This window comes from Coturnix japonica, chromosome Z, assembly GCF_054131305.1.
Source record: "Coturnix japonica strain WE chromosome Z, WE-NBRP24, whole genome shotgun sequence".
In the NCBI taxonomy this organism is placed as follows: domain Eukaryota; kingdom Metazoa; phylum Chordata; class Aves; order Galliformes; family Phasianidae; genus Coturnix; species Coturnix japonica.
The window spans coordinates 51,339,831-51,363,155 of NC_140702.1; the positions used below are offsets into that span (position 1 = coordinate 51,339,831).

General features: G+C 37.7%; 1 protein-coding gene across 3 annotated transcripts in view; it reads left to right on the top strand.

The window, feature by feature from the left end:
• The window catches only part of SV2C (synaptic vesicle glycoprotein 2C), an 89,514-nt gene that overhangs the window by 24,019 nt on the left and 42,170 nt on the right, over positions 1–23,325 (top strand). For 2 of the 3 annotated variants that reach the window (XM_015848876.3, XM_015848877.3), the window contains exons 2-4: positions 51–719; positions 14,618–14,798; positions 21,442–21,593. In XM_015848876.3, coding sequence (XP_015704362.1) covers positions 140–719; positions 14,618–14,798; positions 21,442–21,593 — 913 coding nt within the window. In that variant the 5' untranslated portion in view covers positions 51–139. The remainder of the gene's footprint in view (positions 1–50; positions 720–14,617; positions 14,799–21,441; positions 21,594–23,325) is intronic. The other variant, XM_085529456.1, reaches the window with a different exon arrangement.

Consider the following 23,325-nt stretch of genomic DNA (forward strand, 5'->3'; position numbering starts at 1 on the left):
GGAAGCAAATTGAAAATAAACTTTTGTTTCTTTTCCTCTAAATTTTGCAGGTTCTTTGCATCTTCCTGCTGGTGTCCAACACCGAGTAGATTTTCCAAACAGTGTTCAGCAACTGACTCTGCAGTAGAACAGATACAAGATGGAGGAATCATACAAAGACAGGACTTCATTAGTGAAAGGGGCAAAAGATATTGCCAAAGAGGTAAAGAGGCAAGCAGTGAAAAAAGTCAATAAAGCTGTTGACAAAGCTCAGGATGGCTACACACAGAGGTCCTACAGTCGATTCCAGGATGAGGAAGATGATGATGATTACTATGTCCAAGGAGGTAATTATGGTGTGGAAGCTAATGATGATGAAGGATCAAGTGAAGCAACTGAAGGGCATGATGAAGATGATGAAATTTATGAAGGGGAGTATCAGGGAATCCCCAGCATGGGGCAGGGCAAAGATGGCATGGTGGCCTTAGGGCAGCCTGTGCGTGATGAATATAAAGATCGTCATGAACTGGAAACAGAAAGGAAAGCTGATGAAGAAGAACTAGCACAGCAGTACGAACTGATAATTCAAGAATGTGGCCATGGTCGATTCCAATGGGCCCTCTTCTTTGTTTTGGGAATGGCTCTAATGGCTGATGGGGTGGAAGTTTTTGTGGTTGGATTTGTGTTGCCCAGTGCTGAGACAGATATGTGTATACCCAATTCTGGATCAGGATGGCTTGGTGAGTGAAGACTTCTTTATGTCTTTTTGCTATTACAGATGTCACTTACATCATGCCTAAATTTTGTTAACACTAATGATAGCATACAAATATTTTTGTATTGTATATAAAGAAGCAAACTACATTAAGTGCTAATTTTAATTTAATGAAATTTGTAATTATGTTGTATGTAGTTGTTATATTTTCAGTCTCTTAAGTATAAATACACCAATAAGGTGGAAGATTGCATAGTAAGATTTAACAAGAGAGGGATATGCTTTTCCTTGCTTACAGGAGTAGGTATCCAGATATTAAGAGGAAATAAAGAAATAAAGATTAAATTTTTTTAACTCTTCAAGATTTATACAGATGTGATAGAGAATAAATTACATATTACACACAGCTGTCCAGCAGCAGTTACCATGCTGAGCGAGAGCACTCCCAAGGGTTGGGTGCAACACAGAATGGGAATGCAGGAAATCCAGGGAAAATACTGTCTATCTTTTTTTCTCACTTTCATCTCTTTTTCTCTCACTGACTATTCTCTAGCCATCTGAAAAGTATAATGTTCATTTTGAGTCAGGGGGACAGAAGCCACAGGGGAGGATGGCTGAAGATGCTCACAAGTTGTGCTTTTTGTGTCTGGCTGGTTGGTAGGGAAGAGCTGCATTCTGTCCCATTGGCATTCCCTCTGATGGTGCAAAGAGGCAAGCTGAAGCAGCCTTTTGTGCCTAGGTGAGAGTGCAGCAAGACAGCCTGTGCTTGTGCTTCCTGGGTATGCCTGACATTCTGATACTACTAGTCTGGATCTGTTTGTTTCAGTACATTTAAAACCCTTCTGCATCAGAAGGTGATGATTGGAAAGAGGGGCTGAGTTCTCACTGGGTGCTTTGAGAAATTCCTTTCCATTTGATGATCAGTTTGTTAGAAACAAACTGCTCCAGCTCTCTGTACAGTGCAGTGATTTCTACTAAAATAATTTATCTAAATTTTTATGGCTAAAGAGGGTGAATGCAAGTACTGCTTTTTTACATAAATGTGGGGTTTTTTGGTTTGTTTTTTTTTTTGTCATTTAATTTGTCATGCTTGAATCTGCAAGTTTTCAGATCTACTTTTCACAGAAAGAATGTGCATAAACATATCTATATATAGCCATTTTGGAGCTTTACAAGCAGTTCAAAGAGTAGAGAGAATGAAGAGAAACAAAAACAACCTGAAAAGGAATGTTACCTTGATGTTACTTTGCCAGTGTTGATAATACCATAGAATACATAACATGTAGGAAAATAGTTGATGCTTTCAAAAAACAGTGTTTCATTTAAACAACTGTTTTGAGCACTGTGGAGGTGTCTGTGATTGAGAGCAGGAGGTGTTGTCCCCACAGTTGCAGCTGTCTCTGAAGAATTCACATCCGTCTGTTACAATATGACCTATGTCAGGATAAGGGCTAAGGGTTCCTCAGTCACTGTATTTTTTATGGTGTTGTCTTGAGATATATTGGAATGACTCCATCAGTTATTAAATACAGTTCAGTACAGAAGCTATTAAACCCCTCGTATTATATATGTATCGACAAAAGTATTGCTTGACAATAAAATTAAGGGAGGGCTTAGTTGTGCAAGCAATACATTACCATGTCTACAATATAGGATCTGTGATGGCTGTTCCCGTATCTTCCTTTTGTAATACTAGAACACTAGCTGCTGTGTTATTGACAAAAGATAATCTTATGTTAAAAGATTAAGGTGCTGAAAACAAAAATAAAACAAACAAAAAACCCACTGGAACTAACCACTTTTTTTTTTTCCATGCAGTGTAGTGAGGCATTGTAATGTGGTTGTTTAATCAGCAGTTGCATAAAAATGATACTACTTGCCCACTACTAATAGAAATACACTGCAGATTGCAATCCTTCTGTACAGCGATGCCTATAATACTTATAACCAATATAGACATGCAGCCTTTGCAGACAGCATAACCATAATTCCAGTAATACAAAATATTCATCAGGACAGTGAGTGCTTAGTGAAAATGTTTCAATATGATCATAACTAGATTCTCAGAGCTATGCATTTCAATTACTTCACTGCTGTGATTTCACATCATAATTATGGCCTGACAGGGGTCTTTTAGACAGGCATTTTTTATTTCATTATTTTATCTCCATAATCAAGAGGACTTGGATGTTAGAATACTAAGGTCATGAGACCAGTGCTAGGAGTTATGAAGAGGAATTCTTACACATACATAACATTTATTTCTAAGGCATTTTGCTGGACTATTTAGAAATAACCCAAGAGCACCCTATTTTGTCATTACAAAGCACTCATTGACTCAACTAATTGTAAAACCCGATTTCTTATACCTCATCCATACCTCATGCCACGATAGTTTATCAGAAGACATGAGCCAATTAAAAGTATTTGTCAGTATCCATAAAACCACTATGTCACACTTTTGTTTTACTTGCATCAGGATAAATTCCCAAATTTGTTCTGCATTCTCTCCCCTGTGAGCTTCTGCCTGCTATTGATTAATCATCAGCAGTATTTCAAAGCCCATAAACTTACAAGCAGGAAGTTTTTATTAGGATTAAGAACTCGTTTCTTGATGCCTTTGGGGTTAAATAAAAACAACGTGTATCTTTTTTTCCTCTCTAAATTGATGTTTCTTTCAAAACAAGGAAGCTGATGTGATTAAATTCTTACAAGCTCAAAGTAACTTGTCACCAAGTGTGTGGGTCTGTTTACGGTATGTCCATGACTCTTTGATACTGGGAGGCGCAGAACTCAGCATAGCACTCCAGATCTGGCCTTGTAAACTGTGGTTAGAGGGGAAGGATCTTCTCTTCTGAGCTACTGGCAATACTGGCCAAGAATACTGTTAGCCTTCTTTATGCTGAGGGCACATTGCTGACTTATGTTCAAGTTGGCGTCCAACAGAACTCCCAGATCTCTTCCCGCAGAGCTGTTTTTCAGCTGGGTGGACCCTATGTGTGCTGATGCCTGGGGTTGTTCCTTCCTCTCTGAATGTGGAACTCTTCACTTCTTGTTGAACTCAGTAAGATTTCTGTCAGCCAGCCTACCCAAGCTGTTGAGCTCTGGATGGCTGCCATGGCATTCTGGTGAGTAGGCAACTCCTCCCAGTGTCACATTATCTGCATGTTTAATGAGGATGCACTCTCACTACTGTATAGATCATTAATGAAGATGTTAAACGGGTCTGGATCCTCTGATCTAATCCTGCTCCACCGAGGTGGAAGCTTTTCACACAAAAGATCAATATGAAAGTCACAGGGCTAAGTGATTATTTGTTTATTTATTTTGCATTCCTGCTAAGAAAACCTGACAACAGGTAAGCCACTTGTATTATAACCATCTTTTTCAGAGGCCAGTATCTTAAATGGAATTCTGGACTCATGAGTTGTATAGAGCTGCTGGTTCATACAAAGAATAGGGCCCAAACACCTTTAGGCAAGATCACATAGCTTGAGCCATTTGCTCTCTTCCTGAGCCTGTGTGTGTTCTCCATGGCTTTGGCAGAAATCTGGAAATGCACAGTTACAGAGAATATTGAGCAAAGGGCTGAAAGAGCTGGGTTTGGACTATTTTGTAAGTATTCATGCATCTATATGTCTGATGGGGTTCTCCAAATTGTCTAGATGCCTAACTAAATCTCTTGTGCAAATCCTTAGAAACTTAAGCACATGTACAAATCTAGAATTCTGTTGTTATTCTAAGACCGTGGTTCCCCTGGGTATCCTTCATGTAATTTGTTGAGCAAAATTCGTTTTTGGAGAGGCTTCTCCGGTTGTGGAGATTCAGGCCAAGATGACTTCAAGAAGATTTTTATATTTTCTTCAATGTTATGGAGAGCATGTTAAAAATCATTACTCTTTTGGAAAAAAAAAAAAATTAAAATTTGGCTTCATTTTAAATGTGAAGTGTTGGCCGTGGTATAATTTTTGTGAATGTTTCACAGATGTTGAAATGTTAAGTATTTAAATGTGGTTCTGAAAGTTACTGTATTCACAAGAAATGCATACAGGTTAAGAGCAATTACTGTAACCATTGCCGACTTTAGAGCGTGGGGAATCTTGCTAAAATAACAGAGTTAATTGCATTTACTGTTAATAGTAGTAATAAATCTTTTGTAGCAGTAGGAATATTTGAAAATAGCCCTGCAGTAATTTAAATGTGTACTAAATATTGCAGAACAGGATGAAAACTGGTTTGTAGGATTAATGCTTGCTTCTTCAGAAGATGTGAGAAACACAAATGCCATCATGCATGCTTGTCACCTCTGGTATAGTACAGCTCTCTTACAGTGACATCAATAGGTACACCTCTAACTGCACTTTTTCTGCATACCATCCAACCTCAATTGTTTGAGGGGGAAAATTAAGAGACAGATCCTCCTCTGTTCTAACCAGCTATACTGTTTGGAGCTGTGAGTTGTGTTTCTTTTTCTTTCCTGAGGGTAAAAAAATAAGACACATTGTCGTGTATGTGATGTGATTTTTGCCTGCTAAGAGGCAGACTGAACATGTCCCAGGGAATGGGAGCATGAATTCAAAACATTAATAAAATGCAGTGTGTTCTGCTAGCAGAGAGGCTACAGGCTTCTGGTGGTTACCAGCTGCCCTCCTTCTCAGAGTGTGATTTTCTCACTGCAAAACACTTGTGTTATTAGGGAGAACAACACCATCAGGTCAGCTGTTTTTTCTCTTTCACATGGTTCCTGCATACAGCTTTAATGAGGACTACAAGCTGAGCATCAACCTACATGTTCGCTCTTCAACCTTAACGGGTTCACTGTTAATCCCACAGTGTGCAGTTAAACACAGTATTTGCTCAGTACCCCTTCCAGTCATGCAGATTCAACCTGAGTAACAAATCTAGTAAAAAACAACTCACAGTGGCTGCATTGCAGAGCCACTTGCTGTTTTATCCAACTTATTTTTTGAAAATTCTGCAAGTAGCATTGTCTTTTTTCCTTTTTTTTTTTTTTTTTTTTTTTTTCCTTTTCATTACAGGACACTACTATACTAGCATACCTTGGAATAATGCCATAGAGATAAAAGCCACTGTATGTTGAGCTAGTAAATTACTGAGCAACTCTCTGAGCCAACCACTCATTGCCAGAATGTAACATTTTTCAAGATATAAGCTGTGCTTACTGCAGCTGAATTCCACAAGTACAGTCGATACTGGAAACTCGCTTTTATTTTGATGATGAAAATTACAGCCTGTAATTAGGATAATGTATGTACTTGTGAAGATTGTATAAGTAGCCGTTAAGTTACTTCTGCATCGAATGAGTCTGTCACAAGCATGTTTTAGCAACGTGTGCAAATATGCCTGTGTCATTTATCTGCATACACAAATAAAGATAAATAATTTTGTTTGCAGTTATCTTACAATCTTTGTCTCAGTGATTGATTATGTCTAAAACTTAAAAATTACTGGACTGTTCTTTTAGGCAGTACAGGTTATTTTCTGCCTGTCCAATCTCATATCAGTGATTTTACCATTCATGTCACGTACAAGTGCATAATCTTACAAAAATGGCAGAAAGAAGGAAATGCCTCCCAAAGGAAAAGCCTGAGGGCCATGGTGATTTCCCACGTTTAATTTGGCTGTCACCATCACTCTTTCTTCCCTCCTTCAACTGGCACAGCATCTCTGGCTGATGATATATCACTTCTTAAATCAGTGACTCAAATCCAGTCTTTTAACTAAACTGAACATTTTGGATATGGTGGTGTATTCTTTTTTTTAAGGTTCTGTTCTAGATGATTCTGCAACACAGTTACCTTTCAACCCAGAGCTTTCATTTCTTCAAATGCATAATTATCTGAGTATTTGTAGCTCTGAATCACAGGGTGACAGAATTGTAAGGCTGAACAGACCCAGCTCACCCAACTTTTCTTCATAGGGGAGATGCTCTAGGCCCTTTATCGCCTTTGTGGCCCTCCACTGGACTCTCTCCAGGAGATCCCTGTCTTTTTTGTACCTAGAACTGGACACAGTATTCCAGATGAGGCCTTACCAGGGCAGAGTAGAGAGGGAGGATCACCTCCCTTGACCTGCTGGCCACTGTCCTTTCAATGCACCCCAGGATCTCACTGGCCTTCTTGGCTCATGGCCAGCCTGTTGTCCACCAGGACCTGTTGGTCCCTTTCTGCAGAGCTCCTGCACTGACACTTGCAGTTATTCCTTCCTAGATGCAAGACTCTACACTTGCTTTTGTTAAATCTCATCTGCTTTCTTGCTGCCCAGCTCTTCAGTCTGTCCTGGTCTTGCTGAATGGTTGCACAGCCTTCTGGTGTGTCAGAACTTTGTATCCTCCCAGCTTTGTATCATTGGTGTAGTTTGTGAGGGTGGCCACTATCCACTCATTGAGGTCGTCAGTGAAGATATTGAACAAAACCAGACCCAGCACTGACCCCTGTCACTGATCCCTGGGAGCACCACTAGTCGCAGGTCTTCGACCAGACTCTGCACCACCAAACACCACTCTCTGAGCTCAGCTGGTCATCCAGTTCTCAGCCCACCTCACTATCCACCCATCTATCCATATGTTTCTAAGCTTCATTATCAGGATGTCATGGGAGACAGTATCAAAAGCCTTGCTGAAGTCAAGGTAGACAACAACCACTGCTCTCCCTCCATGGTCATGGAGTTGTTCCCCAGCTCTCTTAAACTGATCACCTTTATAACCAGTGGAATATATAAGAGGTTTATAAGATGTGGATATATAAGATGTTTTGATGGCACATTTTATATGTTAGATTCTTCTAGATTATCTTAACAAGTAAACTTTTCTAGGATAAACGTGATGAATGAAGTGTCTTAAAGATCCACAGAAACCTGTTTATGAGGCTGACAGAGCTTGTCTTTTTCAGGATGGTAGAACTTTAGGATGGCAATACAAACTAAGGAAGTTAAGATATGGTGATGCATTAGTACTTTCCTGATCTACTGGAGCTCAGGGTGTCAGGGTTGGTTTTGAGGTTACCATGAACAAGTCTTCTTAAATGGAGATTGTGAACTGACGTATACAATCACCCAAACAGTTTTCCATGCACAAAATATAACTTTGTCCACTGGCACCACTGTGAATTAGTAATTAAAAAGCCTGTTAATGAAAAAGTACCAGCTTTTCCACAGTACACCAGTACTGTGGGTGTCCCACAGGGAATTATACTAATCTGTTATTTATTGGTGTGGTTAATCTATTTATCTGACTGTGTGTGGGAAAGCAGAAAGAAGTGTGATTATTAGCAAAGGGAGTTCCCTTTCTCACTCTTGTGCTGGTGTATAGGGTGAGGGAAATCTGTTTTTCATGTCAGAGGCTGAGACACTTGCTAATTCTGGCTCCTGACAAAAATGAGTCTAATTCAAGTATCTAATTTGGTGTCTTGGTTGTTTTCTATTGTTTTGTTTTGCTTTTTAAAGCCAGTGGAAGTCAGAAATTTCCAGGTCTATGGAATTTGTTTGTCAGCTTTGTGTCCCTTCCCTTCACCTCTTTGCAGCATTGTAAAAAAAGAGATGATAACAGCCACTACAAGATGGAGGAAAATAAACAAAGTTGGTTTGTCCCATTTACAAGGAAAAACATTTGCACAGTACTGTAATACAGTTGTCGATTAAGCACTGAAGAAATAAACATATATTAGTTTTATTGTTGTATAGATCTCCTTGCGAGAAGTGTAATCTTACTGATTAGTTCTTCAACCCGCTGTATTAAATTCTGCTAGAAATATAGAGATATATACACATTTTGTAGTTTGTTATTTTTTGTTATAGTTAAGCACAAACTAAAATTAGTGATATTTATAGACTCTGCTCTGAGTCAGAGGCAGGACTAGGCAAATAAGGAATTAACATTCAGGCAATAAAACTTGTAGCCAAAATGGACGTTTTTGATATGAAATTAGATTATTAATGCAGATGACTGTGTGGGCAATTTAAAGCATTAAAATTAAATTAATCTTTTTTTTTTTTTTTTTAAACTTTGAAATTTAATTAATCCTGGCACTGTGCACCATTCAATCACATGCAGCATTTATAATCATTCTGATTCTCAGGATTTCCATGGAAGTGCATTTCGAATTGCAAAGTCACAGTAATTCCTGGCATGACAGGGTCAGTTCAGAGCTGGGTGACGAGTGCACTGAATTTAGCATCTAAATCTGAGAAGAGCAAAATCCAGAGGAACCTCTGTAATCGCAAGGGAAGACAACCAGGAATTAGGGGTATTAGGATAGCTTAGCTTAACTAGGTGTGTTTTATCTGAGGTTTGTCTATTAGGATTTTCTTCCTAATGCCAGAGGGAATGATTGGATCAAAGGAGAATATAGCATGAAAATCACATGCTCAGTTATAGCACCTAGAGAATCTGTCAACAGTCTCACATCAACATGTGGAATTACCTGAGTTTTTGATAGAACTGTGTTCTACATATTGATATTGGTAACATCCATTTAAAAATGCTGTGTATATGGGGAGAAAAATATCAAATATTGTCTGGTTCTTACAGCCCCGTGTTGCTAAATTTAAGTGCTGATTCATTATTTATGCTGTGAGTACCAAGGAGGTACTGCATCAGTCTTTTTATCTGTAATGCATTATTGATCTATCTAGCCAAGCAGTAGTATAACATAGCAGTGTGCACTGCTGTTTGCTGCAGTGATCACTGCTAGTACTGTCTGAAAACGATTCTAACGAAAAAAAAAAAAAAAAGGAATAACTTTGACCTACTTTTTGTTCTGTGAAAATTGTTACAGAATAAATTAAATCATACTGACAGCAGGTAGCAGTTTGTAATTTTTTAAATAATTCATTACTGATATGACAACATTCATGAAACAGAAGTGATAAAGAAAATCTAATGCAAAGGCATTGGATTACCATGTTCTCAGTTTTGCTTCCTTATCAGAAAATACAGCTGTGAAGAAAATTCTCTGTTCACTGAATAATCTTACCTGTCACAACATCTGTAACTACTAAGCTTCTATGCATTTGTTGGTGTATCTAATTTAGATCTGAGGAAATATAGGCATAGTTATTCTTCTAGTCTTTGCTTTGTTTTAATTAAAATAATATATGAGTACATAGGAAACTCACCTGTAAAGACACTGCATATATATATATATGCACATATATATATATACTTACCTATACATATATAAAACAGCACACTTGCTTCTGCAGATTTCTGGTGTACAATAAAGTAACAGTCCCTAGAACTGCATGGAGAGATAATAGCATACAGAGTCTTTAACCAATGTAAACAATGCAGAAGAATACAAATGTAAGCTAACAGATGACATAAAGGCTCAGAGCTAAATCTTATTATTTGCACTTACCACACTAATAAACAAGCAAACAAACAAATTTTAAAAAATTTTTTAAAAAATGGAACGAAATGGAACAGAATGGAACAGAACGGAATGGAATGGAATGGAATGGAATGGAACAGAATGGAACGGAACGGAATGGAATGGAATGGAATGGAACGGAATGAAACGGAACAGAACGGAATGGAATGGAATGGAACGGAACAGAATGGAACAGAACAAAACAGAACAGAATGGAATGGAACAGAATGGAATGGAACAGAACGGAACGGAACGGAACGGAACGGAACGGAACGGAATGGAATGGAATGGAATGGAATGGAATGGAATGGAATGGAATGGAATAAAACGGAGCAGAATGGAATGGAATGGAACAGAATGGAATGTAATGTAATGGAACAGAACAGAACGGAACGGAACAGAACGGAACGGAACGGAATGGAATGGAATGGAATGGAGCAGAATAGAATGGAATGGTCTAACTGCCTGACCACTTCAGGGTGAACCAAAAGCTACAGCATGTTACTGAAGGCATTCTACAAATGCCTCTTGAACACAGACAAGCATGGAACATCACCCACATTTCTTGAGACTCTGTTCCTGTGTTTGACCAAAATTCTAGATCAAATTTGACCCAAAATTTTCTATCATCAGATTTTGTCTTCTGTAACATGTTTTCTGCCTTCTGAGTATGCCATGAGTCCCATTCACTTATAGTCAATCGCCTTCATATGCTCTGAGGCTTCTTAGTGTGTTACTGACTACGTTTTCAGTTTAGTATTATGGCAAATATGAAGCTGATCCTTTTGAAAACGGAAATATATATATATATGGAAACAATGTCACTTTTCTTGGTTTTGTTTTGCTTTGATTGTTTGTTTTAAATTTCTATTTAATACGTTGTATTTTTTTTCACTTCCATATCTTTGTTCATTATTCACGAAGCTTCTCTTCTTCTTCTCTTTAATGTTATAGTGTTGGGTATCTCATGACAGTTTTCCTTTGATTAAATTGCTCACCAAACTATGACTGTCATAGCATTACAGACCTCTGTGCTCTGAGTTTTCTGTTTTCCTCATCATGTTTCTTTTTTCCCCTTGTATCTTAGAGACTACAAATAGCTTTGCAAATAGAATTACTGAGATACTTGTTCTTTTTTTTTTTTTTTTCCCCATTTGCTCTGGTCAGCTGAATGTGCTCTTTCCTTTACTCAGATTTGCTTTCAGTTCCATTTTCCTGACTTTCATGGTTGAGTTCCTGTATCAAATATTGCAATTCGTCTTTACAGGCTGAGGACAGGTTCATTTTGTCTGTGAACCAGATACGTTTCAGATATGGTTCACTTGATTCCTATTTATGTGAAATTTCTGGGTTGGTACCAAACTGAGTGCTTCAGATGATTGTAGGTATGTTCAAAAATGGCATAAAAGGATGCTCTGTACTTGCTTTCCTCTTTTTTGTTGATACAGTGAAGAGACAATTTGTCTTGTAAGTATGAGTTGTTTTCCTATATAAACACTACAGAAACAGACTTTTGGAAATTAGTAAACAACTTTATGAATTATTTGGATGAAATAGTATTTCTTAGTTTTCTTGTTTAGTGAAAACTTTGAAGTTTTTACATCGACCAAAATGTTTCAGAAGAGAAGATGAAGTTGACTTTTTTTTTAATGTCACTGGCATTCAGCATCTTCCTTTCCCTCAGTGAGAGCGAAATTGTTCTTTTTTTATAGACTGTGAAGAATATCCATCATTTTTTCTGGATTAAATGATAAAACAAATAAACAAAAAAACATAAGTGTTGTATGTTCTGTTCTGCAATGTTTTGCCACCATTGAAAATTAATCATATAGGTTACTCAGCTGCAAATCACACTCAAAGTTTCAAGAATCACTGCAGTGTCACCAGTGTTTCATAAACTTTTATAAAGAGACTGAAGAGATTCAGTGTTCATTTTATACCTTTCATGTCTCTAGACAAACTGTGTTACTACAGTCATTACTGAAATCGAATAGTGGTGAATTGACTGTAGATGCATATTAAGCAGAATAGCAGAGAGCTTCAAAATGAATATGTAATTTAGAATCTGCACCAGACAGTAAGAAACTGCAGAATCCACAAGAAGGGTGAAGAATGAGCAGATGAGACAGCAGACGAGTAATAGAGGTGAGCTTGATATGCTGTGGCATTTGGGGATTTGCATATGTTGCATACTGTCGGATAAGAGAAATAATTTAGCAGATGAAGTTAAGACAAAATGTTTCCTGTGGCATACAGCTAGCATTTAGATAAAGGAAATTATGGCTTCAGGAGATTAGAAATTGCAAAAGTTAACGTAATATGTAGTTTTAGTTAGCATGATCTGCTAGCTCACATGTTTCTGAATGCAGTACCTGACACCTGTTTTCAAATGTCTAAGCAATAAATGTTTGAGTCCCTTGTTCATTTAGACCTTAAAAAAGTACCAATCCATAAACATACTCCTTGTTATTACGTTACTTCCAGCCCTGTTCAGAGAAAAGGATGCTTGATGCAGGCTACTGCTTCTGTATACAAAACTCATTTATACATACATAAATATATGTGGGTTTGCATTACTGTTGGAAGCACTGCTTAGAAGATATTTGACTTATGCAGAGAATGAAAAAATACAAAGGATAGAAATTTGGTCTTTCTTTTTAAGAATTAATTCTGTTAGTATTTTGATACATAATGAATGTTTCATGACTACTCCTATTTCTGAATTACTATGCCTACCTGCTACTCAGAATAGCATTCCATGCGCTTTGTTGACTGGACAGACTGCACGAACCTCTTACAGATTAAATTTAGAAGAATTTTCTCTGTGTGGTCTTTACAAATCCTTCACAGTAACTTATAGATCAAAATGTAAAATTAGGGCTCAGAGACAGCATCAGAAGTTGCTTACTCTGTAGAGACTGTGAATTTACAAGAAACTAATGGATACTAATCATCTTTATACTACTGTTTATCTATGTACTGCTTGAAATAAAAATAACATTATTACCAAAAATTTTACAGGAAAATGTAAGAAATTGTGGTTCAACGTTTCTATTCTACTGAAGTAGCCACTGTGAATGCTATACATGGGTTTATAGTTGTCGTAGATGTAGTAGAAACAACACACTAACCTACTGAAATACAACTGCATCATGCCAATGTAAAAATAACAACGTGTGTCACATCAAGTGTTTTAAAATGATGCCTCATAAGGAAGCAGCACAGTTTTTACCCTGTGCATACAAAACATGAGGAGGTAAAGGCACGTTTTGGAATACCTGAGACCCTTCAGCTGTTAGCACTTTGGATGCAATATGTGGAATTACAAGCATCAAAATACCAACAAGAAACCTCTATGTTAATACTCAGCTTAAAAAGACCAGAGATTTATTTTTTTCCATTTTCCTTCCCTTCTAGCTACTTCCTGCAGGGCAGAAGTGATTCTTTTGGACTCCAGAATTTTACACAACAGCAACTGAAGCCAAACAGAGCAGCTGGGGAATCTGTCAGTTCTTATGGCTGACTGAAAAGAGACATGAAACAAGGCATCCCCATTGCTTTAGCTGCTTCCAACAACTATACAATTAAATTCTTCTCACAAGATGGTAGCAACCATTTGATAGATAAAACACTATCTGGAAAGCTCAGCAAAAAAAAAGTAGGTAGAATAAGAAATAGTACATGTATCTAGCAAAATACAAATCTGGTTGGATCCCCAGAAATTTTGGGAACTACTTCCAACACGCTGCTCGGTGTGCTGTGCTTTCTCTTCCACTGCGCCATAGAAAGTTCATCTCTTGAAATTAAATAATGTTTACATTACATGCTAAGAAATTGATGGTCAGATGGTTCAGGTTTTTATTTTATATGGGAAACAAGTTTTCTTTGAAAATCACATCAGTTAATCATCAGTTAAAATAAAGTTTGCACAGTAATGCAAGAGGGAGAAATAGATCAAGCTGGATATCTTCAGTTCTGTAGATCTCAAATGGAAAGTGTTTGTTTCATAATCAGCTTCTTTTAGACATAGCACGTTTTAGTCCCAGTGATTAATCCCCTACAGAATTATATTCAGGTGTTGTTCTAACAATTTATTTCTTCAGGGGAGGTTTAATTTTTGAATTTTGAATGCAGTTTATTATTGAGGAAATGGTAGCATTCTTTCTCCAACTCACTCTTATTTGACTGTATTTTAATTGTTTTAGCTAGAGGCACCTTATTTAGTAATTAAATCAAGCTTCAGTGTGTCTACTAGCTGATGACGCAGACATAATAGGACACAAATGTACTTAGTTCTTCCTAGGTATATTTGCAAAGCTATGTATACAATTTCTACCCACTGAAAATGGATAAATTAATTTCTGTGATACTTAATTGGTAAACGCAGGAGGCTGCTGAAAGCGAATCATTCAAATACGTGTAACTATTTTGGTGTGGTCAATTGTGGTCAGTTATGCAGCTCACAAAACAACATTTTGTTTTCTTCTTCTTGTTTTTCCTTTTTTTTTGTCTTTTTCTTTTGTGTGTATTGCAGGTAGCATAGTGTACCTTGGGATGATGGTGGGGGCATTCTTCTGGGGAGGCTTGGCAGACAAGGTGGGAAGGAGACAGTCACTCCTGATATGCATGTCTGTCAATGGATTCTTTGCCTTCCTTTCATCATTTGTCCAGGGGTATGGCTTCTTCCTCTTCTGTCGTTTGTTTTCTGGATTTGGGTAAGCTCCTCTGGTTTTGTTCATTTCTACAATTGTGTGTGTTGATAAAACTTTCCTGTTTACAAAATTTCATTATTTAATGCAGGAATAGAGTCTATATCAGGAGAAAGAGAATTAATCAATGTGGCTATTACAACTCTAAATAAACCCAAAGGGATAGGATAATTATTTCAGAGGAAAGTCATAATATGAAAAAAAAAAAGTAAAATTGAGTTCTGTTCTTATTTTGCAACAGACTTACTTCGTGAACTTGATGAACTTGGTTAAATGTTTTGTGCCCCAGCTTCTCTATGTACTGCCTGCTCAGTATGCAATATAGCACACTTCTCACAAATGTACTTTAAGTTTTCTCTAGTATTTGCAATGCTGCTAAAGTTCTTACATGCATAATGTTGTTTATAACACCACTGCAGTCAGGACCATCAAATTAATATCAAGATCTTGAAGCATGTCAAACTTTGTTATTCTTCCCATAAAAAATAAAATAAAAGGTTTGTGGGTCTGTATTTGCTTTACCTTTAATTTAGATAATTTCTCCATTGGTGAAAATTCTTGTTCACAGTCCATAAAGTGTATAATTTTAAGCTTACACAAGGTGAGATTGAGGTGCCAAAGTATGTTAGTATAGGGCTTCCACTTTAATTGTTCAATTGCACTCTGAATAAAAAATTCATTCCTTAAAAAGTGGTAGAAAAAAAATAAAATTCCCTCCTGCTTTCCTATGTTTTCCCTTTCATAAATCACTAAGAAAGATGAGAAAGATTCATGGGACTTCCCATTTGCTATTTTCTTTGAAGAAAATGTTTCTATCCAAAAGAAAACTCTTCCTCTCCTTAAGTTCCATTTTATCCTAGGTGTTGGCCACCATAAAAGCCATAAGATTTCTTGAATCTGTCCTTCAGGATGAGAGAGTTTCCTTTTTGTTCTATGAGAACATAGTTACTCTATCAGTTTACATTTCTGGAGCTCATCTTTTTCAGAATGTTCATCTGCTCACTTAATTTAAGAAGGAAACTTACTTTTCACTTACCAGAGTGAAATACCAGCTACTCAAGCTGATATTTGTGTCACATCTGGCTTTCATAGAAACATCATACAATCATAGAATGGCTTGGGTTGGAAGAAACCTCAAGAATTATCAAGTTTCAAAACTCCTGCCACAGGCAGGGCTGCCAGCAGCTTGGTCAAGTACTAGATCAAATTGCCCAGAGTTCCATCCAGTCTCACCTTAAACACTCCAGAGATGCAGCATACACAACCTCTCTGGGCAGCCTGTGCCAGCACCTCATCACCCTCTCAGGGAAAAACTTCCCCCAACGTCTAATCTAAATCTCCCTTCCTTTAGTTAAAAACCATTCCCCCTCGTCCTATCACTATCTACCCTTACAAAAAGTTGATTTCCCTCATGTTTATCAACTCTTTTTAAATACTGGAAGGACACAATGAGGTCTCCCTGCAGTCTTCTCTTTTCCAGGCTAAAAAGGACCAGTGTCTTCTTAGGAGATGTGCTCCAGCCCTTGGATCATCCTCAAAGCCCACCTCTGGACCTTCTCCAGCAGCTCCACATCCTTGATGTGCTGGGGGCTCCTGACCTGAATGCAGTACTCCAGATGGGGCCTAACAGGGACAGAATACAGGCAGACAACCACCTCCCTCTCCCTGCTGCCCACCCCTCTTTGGATGCAGCCCAGGATATCATTGGTCTTGAAGGCTGCAAGTGCACACTGCTTCCTCCTGTTAAGTTTTTCATGTACCAGGACCCCTAAGACCTTCTCAGCAAGGCTACTCTCAAGTTCTTCTCCTAGTTTGTATACATACTTGGGATTACACCAACCTAAGCACAAAACCTTGCACTTTGCCTTTTTAAACCTCATCATGTTTCCCTCTTCCTTCCTTCCTTCCTTCCTTCCTTCCTTCCTTCCTTCCTTCCTTCCTTCCTTCCTTCCTTCCTTCCTTCCTTCCTTCCTTCCTTCCTTCCTTCCTTCCTTCCTTCCTTCCTTCCTTCCTTCCTTCCTTCCTTCCTTCCTTCCTTCCTTCCTTCCAGACAGCAAGGCATAAATATACTCACTTATAGTGAGTATATTTATTTATAGTGAGTATATTTAACTTACTTACAGTTTTCTGTTTCCAGATACTTGGCATCAATCATTGCATAAGAAGGCAAGATTTTTTCAGTATCACTCATCGAAGAACTTCCAGTTTTTATGCCATATCTTCTTCTAGCACAGTACGAATTTACTTGTAGTGTCTGAATTAAATTAAAAATCAACTCCCATTACATTCCTCACTATAAACCACTTCTTGCCTGCATGGAAAGAAAGCTTTGACAGTTGAACAGGAATATAAATTCAACTTCAGTTCTCTTAATAACCTCTTATTTCCAAATGTCCTGCCTTTGGAACATAGATGTCAGTTCCTTTCCTAATAAAAAACATTAAACATATATCACAGTTCTCAATGGAAGGGGCTTTGTTCCAGCCATGTATTAAGTAACCCAAATATGAAATCTGGATAACTTTAAGCAAAGAACGGGATGTTATGTTTTAGAGGCAAAAGAATATTGGTTCACAGACAGGGGACAACAGTTACAAAAAATAAAAAACTGTGGATGAAGATTATTTTAACTAGCATATTGGAGGTGACTGGCCACGTGAATCCAACCAAATGGTTATTTACTGCCATTTATGTTTATTGTGTATAGTGGCAAGAAACTCTCATACTTTTCTATATCCTCATTTTCTGAATGACCAAGACAGGAAGGACAGGTCTACACACACAAGATCTTCCAAAGTTTTCCAGCAGATTTATGGACCATGTGAACACAACACAGTTGCACAGCACAACTACACAAGCTGTTGCCTTCAAGAACCTCAGATCTTAACCAACAGGCTGCTTTTATAATTGTGTGCCATCACTATTCATTATTACGTTGTAGCTATCTTTTGTATCTTCATGCTCATTTGCTCTATTTCTTTCTTGCATCTCCTTCCCTCTTACAATCTTCCTGCCTCTAATTTCTTTGCAACCTCCAGCTGCCTCCTATGGCTATCAGAAGTTGTACACTGAGAGCTAATGAACAGCTCGGCAGGTGACTGGCTTCGGAGTTGATAGCGTGTGCCAAAAGGGCTGATATGCTTCTCAGGCAAGCCAAGAAAGCAGCTGGCCAGGTCTGATGTTTTCAAATAGCTTTGGTCCCAGGCCTTCCTTTTCCAGATGTGGGTAAAGGCTGACTGATGTAAACCTGACCCAGCAGGTTTTTGTTGTGTGAGGAGAAGACAAGATTGTAATGGGAAAGGAAATTCATACAAAAGGGAGAGAAAGACTGGAAGACTGGTACACATAACCAAGGTAGAGAACCTATTCAACATATAATCCTAAAGAGAAAGCAGAAATCTGAAAAGAGGAGTGAAAAAGCTTGAGAATCAGGTTTGCAAAAGACTTCATAAACTCATAGAACAAACCAGGTTGGAAGAGTCCTTGAAATGAAAGGTCTTTGAAAGAACATGACATCCAACCTTTCATTGGAAAATTGAGACTAGATGATATGCACCCTGTCCAACCACATTTTGAAGGTCTCTGTTGAAAGGAATTCTATCACACCAGTAGGGAAATTGCACTATTTGTTTCATTGTAAAAAAATGTCTTCTTTACATCATGTTGAAACCTTTCCCAGTGCAGCTTGTACTCATCGCCTGTTGTGTTCTCCATGTGAAGGGAGAGTCTCTTTTATTAGTCACCCTTCAGTAGTGGAAACACTGTGATAAGGTCATGCCTGAACCAGTTTTTCTCCAGAGCAAAATAACTGCTTCAGCCTATCTACATAGAGCTGATTCTCCAGGTCTTTGATCATCTTTATGGCCCTCCTCTAGCCACTCTCCAGACTGTCTGTGTCCGGGGACCAGAACTCCAGTTGTGGCCTGTGGGCTGAACACATTTCTATCTCTGCTTTTGTGCTTGTCAATGCTGTCAGCTTATCTAACGTGTCTAACTGATGAAGTACTGCAAGAAAACTCTTTGTAGTTATATGCTTTCATTTGACATCAAATTTGTCTTATCCCTTTTTACTGATGTTGAAAAAATCGAGGAATTAATTATTTACTCATCAGTTTCCATCAGAACTGACTGTATTTTAGAGTTCTGTAAATAATCAGGTGAAACTATCTCAGAGACTCTTGCTATTATTAACATATGGACCATATGTGTACCTGGAAGACATCTTCTCTGGTATACTTAGTCCAAAGAAGCACTTTGTAAAATGATCAACAATCTATGATCTACACCATGCTGCTGTTTTATAGGGCATTATCCATCAGTTCATAAGGTGAACAAATTGATCTGGCTGCTTAATCTCACATATTTTGATGATCTGATGGATGTTCTAGAAGGAGAACAAAAACCATGTTTTTAGTTGAATTTGTGCAAGTAGGAATAAAAAACTATTAAGAAGAGGAAAAAGTAGGTGCGAGTGGAGAAAAGATGATAGGCTGCATCCAAGTATTGGAAACAGAATAGTGAATGTGTTTTGAACTTTTTGGACATAGTAAGTCATTGGTAATAAGGTGAAAACTTGCAAAATACCAGCATACACAGAAACAGTCTTTGAGCATGAATCTTCTCCAGATTTGGATGTGCAGAAGCCAAGATACCTCAGGAGAAGAACACCATCCTGCTTTATGCATTTAGTATTTTTTAATGTTTTTGTTGTTGTTGTTGTTTTGGCGTGTTGTTTGCTTTTTCCTAGTTATCTCTATTCCTATGTGCCTGTATTGCCTCTATTCAAAGAGGCATTTCAAGCCTCTTTGGCTAGCGAATCTGCAAATTAAAAAAGGTTCCCTGAAGCCAGAGGCTCCTGAATGCCTTGCCTAAATGTTGTTTTCATTTATCCTAACTCTCACTCTGAGCAGTTGCCAAAATCTGTTGTGACAAATCACAGCTATGAAGATAGGCTAGCAGGCATTTATCACCTTTGCTTGTGACAACAAAAAATGCAGATGTACCTTAGTTTAGTGTTTGTTTCACTAAATTGTACTCTCCTGTGGTGTGTCAATTAAATCTCCTATTGATTACCTCCTCCTGATAATCTCACAGAAAATTATGAACAGAAAGCATTCCAAAATAACACTCTGAAGGCATCGCTTTCAGTTTGGATGCTCTTTTTCTGAGATCAGAAATTGAATTAATTTAGTTTCTTATTCATGTATTGTCATTTCCACCTGGATAACTGTTAAGTTTTTTGAAATTAAAAAAAAACTAACAATAAAACTTACAAACAAATAAACAAAAACAACAAGAAAGAACCCACACCCTGGTCAAAATGTTGGATGCTGAGGAAGGAATACTGTGGGAATACAATTCAGTGCTGGGCTGAGCCCTGGAGAGTAAGAAGTTACTGCTATAAGATGTTTAAACCTCGGGAAAAGGAGAGCCCACAGGCTCTAGAACAACACTGAGGTGGCAGGGCATACCCAGTTACAGCAAAATGAACCACGGTTCTTCTCTCCACCATGTTGCTTCCATCATTCCTCATCCCAAGCCTCCAGGATAACCTCCTAGGGCAATCTCCCCCAAAACCTGCGAGATGGCAGTACCCTGGCAAAATATTTTAAATGTTTTTAACCATGAACATAATATGAGATACTGCCTACCTTTTTGCAGTATTTGCAAAGAATGTTAGAGCTAACAGGCCCAGCAATGGTACATTAATTTTAAAGGTAAGAGTTGTCTGTCAGTACTTTGTCAAAAGCTACCCAGACGAAAATGATAGAATAGCATGTAACTGCTCAATGCAGTATTCCATTGCTATACCAGAAGACATCTTAAAGTAAACAGCATTGACATGGAACTGATTTTTATTAGGACTGAAATTCTATTTCTGTATTCATGTGTTCCTTTCTGATACTTGTTTTAATCTGTTGTAAGATCCTTGGTTTTGCTCCCAGTTTACCCATCATCGAAAAGATAGCATAAATACACATTTATCTCTAAAGTTGAGTTAAAAAGTGAACAATGCAAGACACTGCTTCCTGTAAGGATGTGATCTGTTATGTAAAAGTATCTCTTCAAACTTTATAGGTATTTCCTTCAGCAGGAAAGTACAGTCCACAAGGACTTGTTCTGTGTATTGAAGAGGTAAAAACAGTGAAAGATTGCCTGGAACTTGGTACTGAATATGGTACATATTTGTGTTACACTAAGTTTTGCAAAACCAAATTGAGATCTTTTTATTTTCCCAGCTGACCTTTAGATGCTGTTTATTCATACTGTATTAAAGACTGTGAATATGATATGAATGCATAGACTTTTCCATTACAAAAGTTATGTATAAAGCAAGCATGAGCTTAGCAAATTACATCTTTTTAAATAGGAATGTAATAAGATGTGTTAGTAATGTAGTCGTCATTTAGTCACTTCCTGTTTGCGTAAATCATGGATTGAAGATTAAGAGAAATACCTATTATTCTCTGGGAAAATTACTAACAGTTTTCAGTAAAACAGAGCGTGTTTTGACGCTTGACAGTAGATGGCCACGATTTGCGTGAATCTGCTTGTAATTTAGGTTTTAAATGACATTAACTATGACCTAGCTCTCACTATAACTAGCTGTTACTCTCTCCCTTAATGCATGGTATGTCTCTCCTTTTAGGATTGGCGGAGTGATGCCAACAGTCTTCTCCTATTTTTCGGAAGTGCTTGCTCGGGAGAAACGAGGCGAACACCTGAGTTGGCTCTGTATGTTTTGGATGATTGGTGGTATCTATGCTTCTGCAATGGCTTGGGCAATCATTCCTCATTATGGTAAGGAAAACATCTCCTTATGAGTTCTCTCTCTCCTATTAAAATAGTAAAATTTTTAAAGTATAGCTTAAACATATCAGTTCTCAAAATTTTTCTGCTGCTAAAAGAAAACAACTTTCTTTTGCGGGAGGTGAGGAGAATAGGTCATACCCTAAGTAACAATACATTACAGAGTAAAAATTAGCATATATCCATGCTTAGTCATATTCTTTAGATTTCTGGAAATTTGGACAAATAGAAATGTAGCCAGTATTACCATTGAAACCAGAGAGAACAGCTGATTTGGAGACTTGCTTCAGAGAAAATATCTTTTGAAATGCCAAGTGTCAAATTTCTGCTAATTTTTTTTTTGGTTTTGCTTGGAACAGACAGAATCTCAGTTACACTCTCTTGCGAAAGAAGAGTTAAGATTGTCTTAATGTTTGTGATGGTAGTTGTGAATGTAAAGCTGTGTTGGATGTTTTGTTCTTAGTATACCTATATGGTGATGTAGAAATAAGAGATATCAAATAGAGAGCACTTAAATATGGTCATGATGAGTGAAGGGAAATATGACAGGAAGCTTGCAGTAGCTGACATTATGTGAACATGCAGTATAAACTACTCTGTGAAAGAACTCTTTACTACCTTGACATCATTAAACATTAAGTGGAGGTAGAGGATCTACTCAGTCTCCTGGTTCTGCCTTTCAGAGGAGCTAAGTTCTCACAGGTCTTCAGGGTTGTTGGGAAGTCTCAGCTGTTTTTAAAAATCAGGCTCTGTAAGGACTTCTAGCTGGCATTCTGCAGGACAAGTAGAGGAACTCTGTGAGCTAGATAGCATACTAAGCAGTTTTCTTAAGCCAAGCAGCGACATTTATCAGAATTGGATTGTGCAGGGGAGGAAAAAATTTAGGAGATTTGCCCAGAGTGATTGGAGCATTTAGCAGGCAGTAGGGCCCAGAAATAAGTTATAACCATGCAGACCAATCTAATACGTGAGCTTGTGCACTAAAATTAATTTTAGACTGTACATTCAGCCAGAATCTCTGTCCTTAACCTTGGCTTTTGGCTTTGGATTGCTGAAATTAGAGTAGAATCTTTGCTGGCAAGACACAGTGCTTATATATAGAGGTTTATTTATTTATTTATTTATTTCAATTAGTAAATTGCTCTGAGTACCTCTTTTTTTTTTTTTTCTTTCCATTTTTATTTCCCTTACCATTCAATGAAAAATGAAAGTGCTGCTTTAAATAGACTGACTAATTTCACTGTAGATTTCATTACTTGATAACCTTCACTGAAACGCTTTAAAATATGTTACATGGCAGGGCATATGTTATCAATGAATAACAATACACATCCCAGTACTAAAGCAATGGCACTGGAGGGAATTGTTTTCTTCTTCCTAGCAGTAGAAGAATACCAATAACAAAAAGCCATGCTGCTCTCTTTTTCAGTGTTGTGTGTGGTAGATTTCTGCAAAAGTATATAGGAAATCACTTAAGACAGAAGAATGTAAAAACCATTTTTAAAAGACGGTGTTCTTCAGCTATAGCCGTGCAAATTACTCTCTTTGCAGTCTAGTAAGGAAAGTCATAATAGCCAAAGGGAGGGCTAATAAGGAAGTTGCAAACAGCAGGTGCAATTGTTTCTCGTAGGGAAAGAAGTAGATTTACACACCATTTTGGAGAATTTAAGCAAAATTCATCCCCAGTTTGGATGAGGTCTTCCAAGTGTCTTTACTGCAAGTT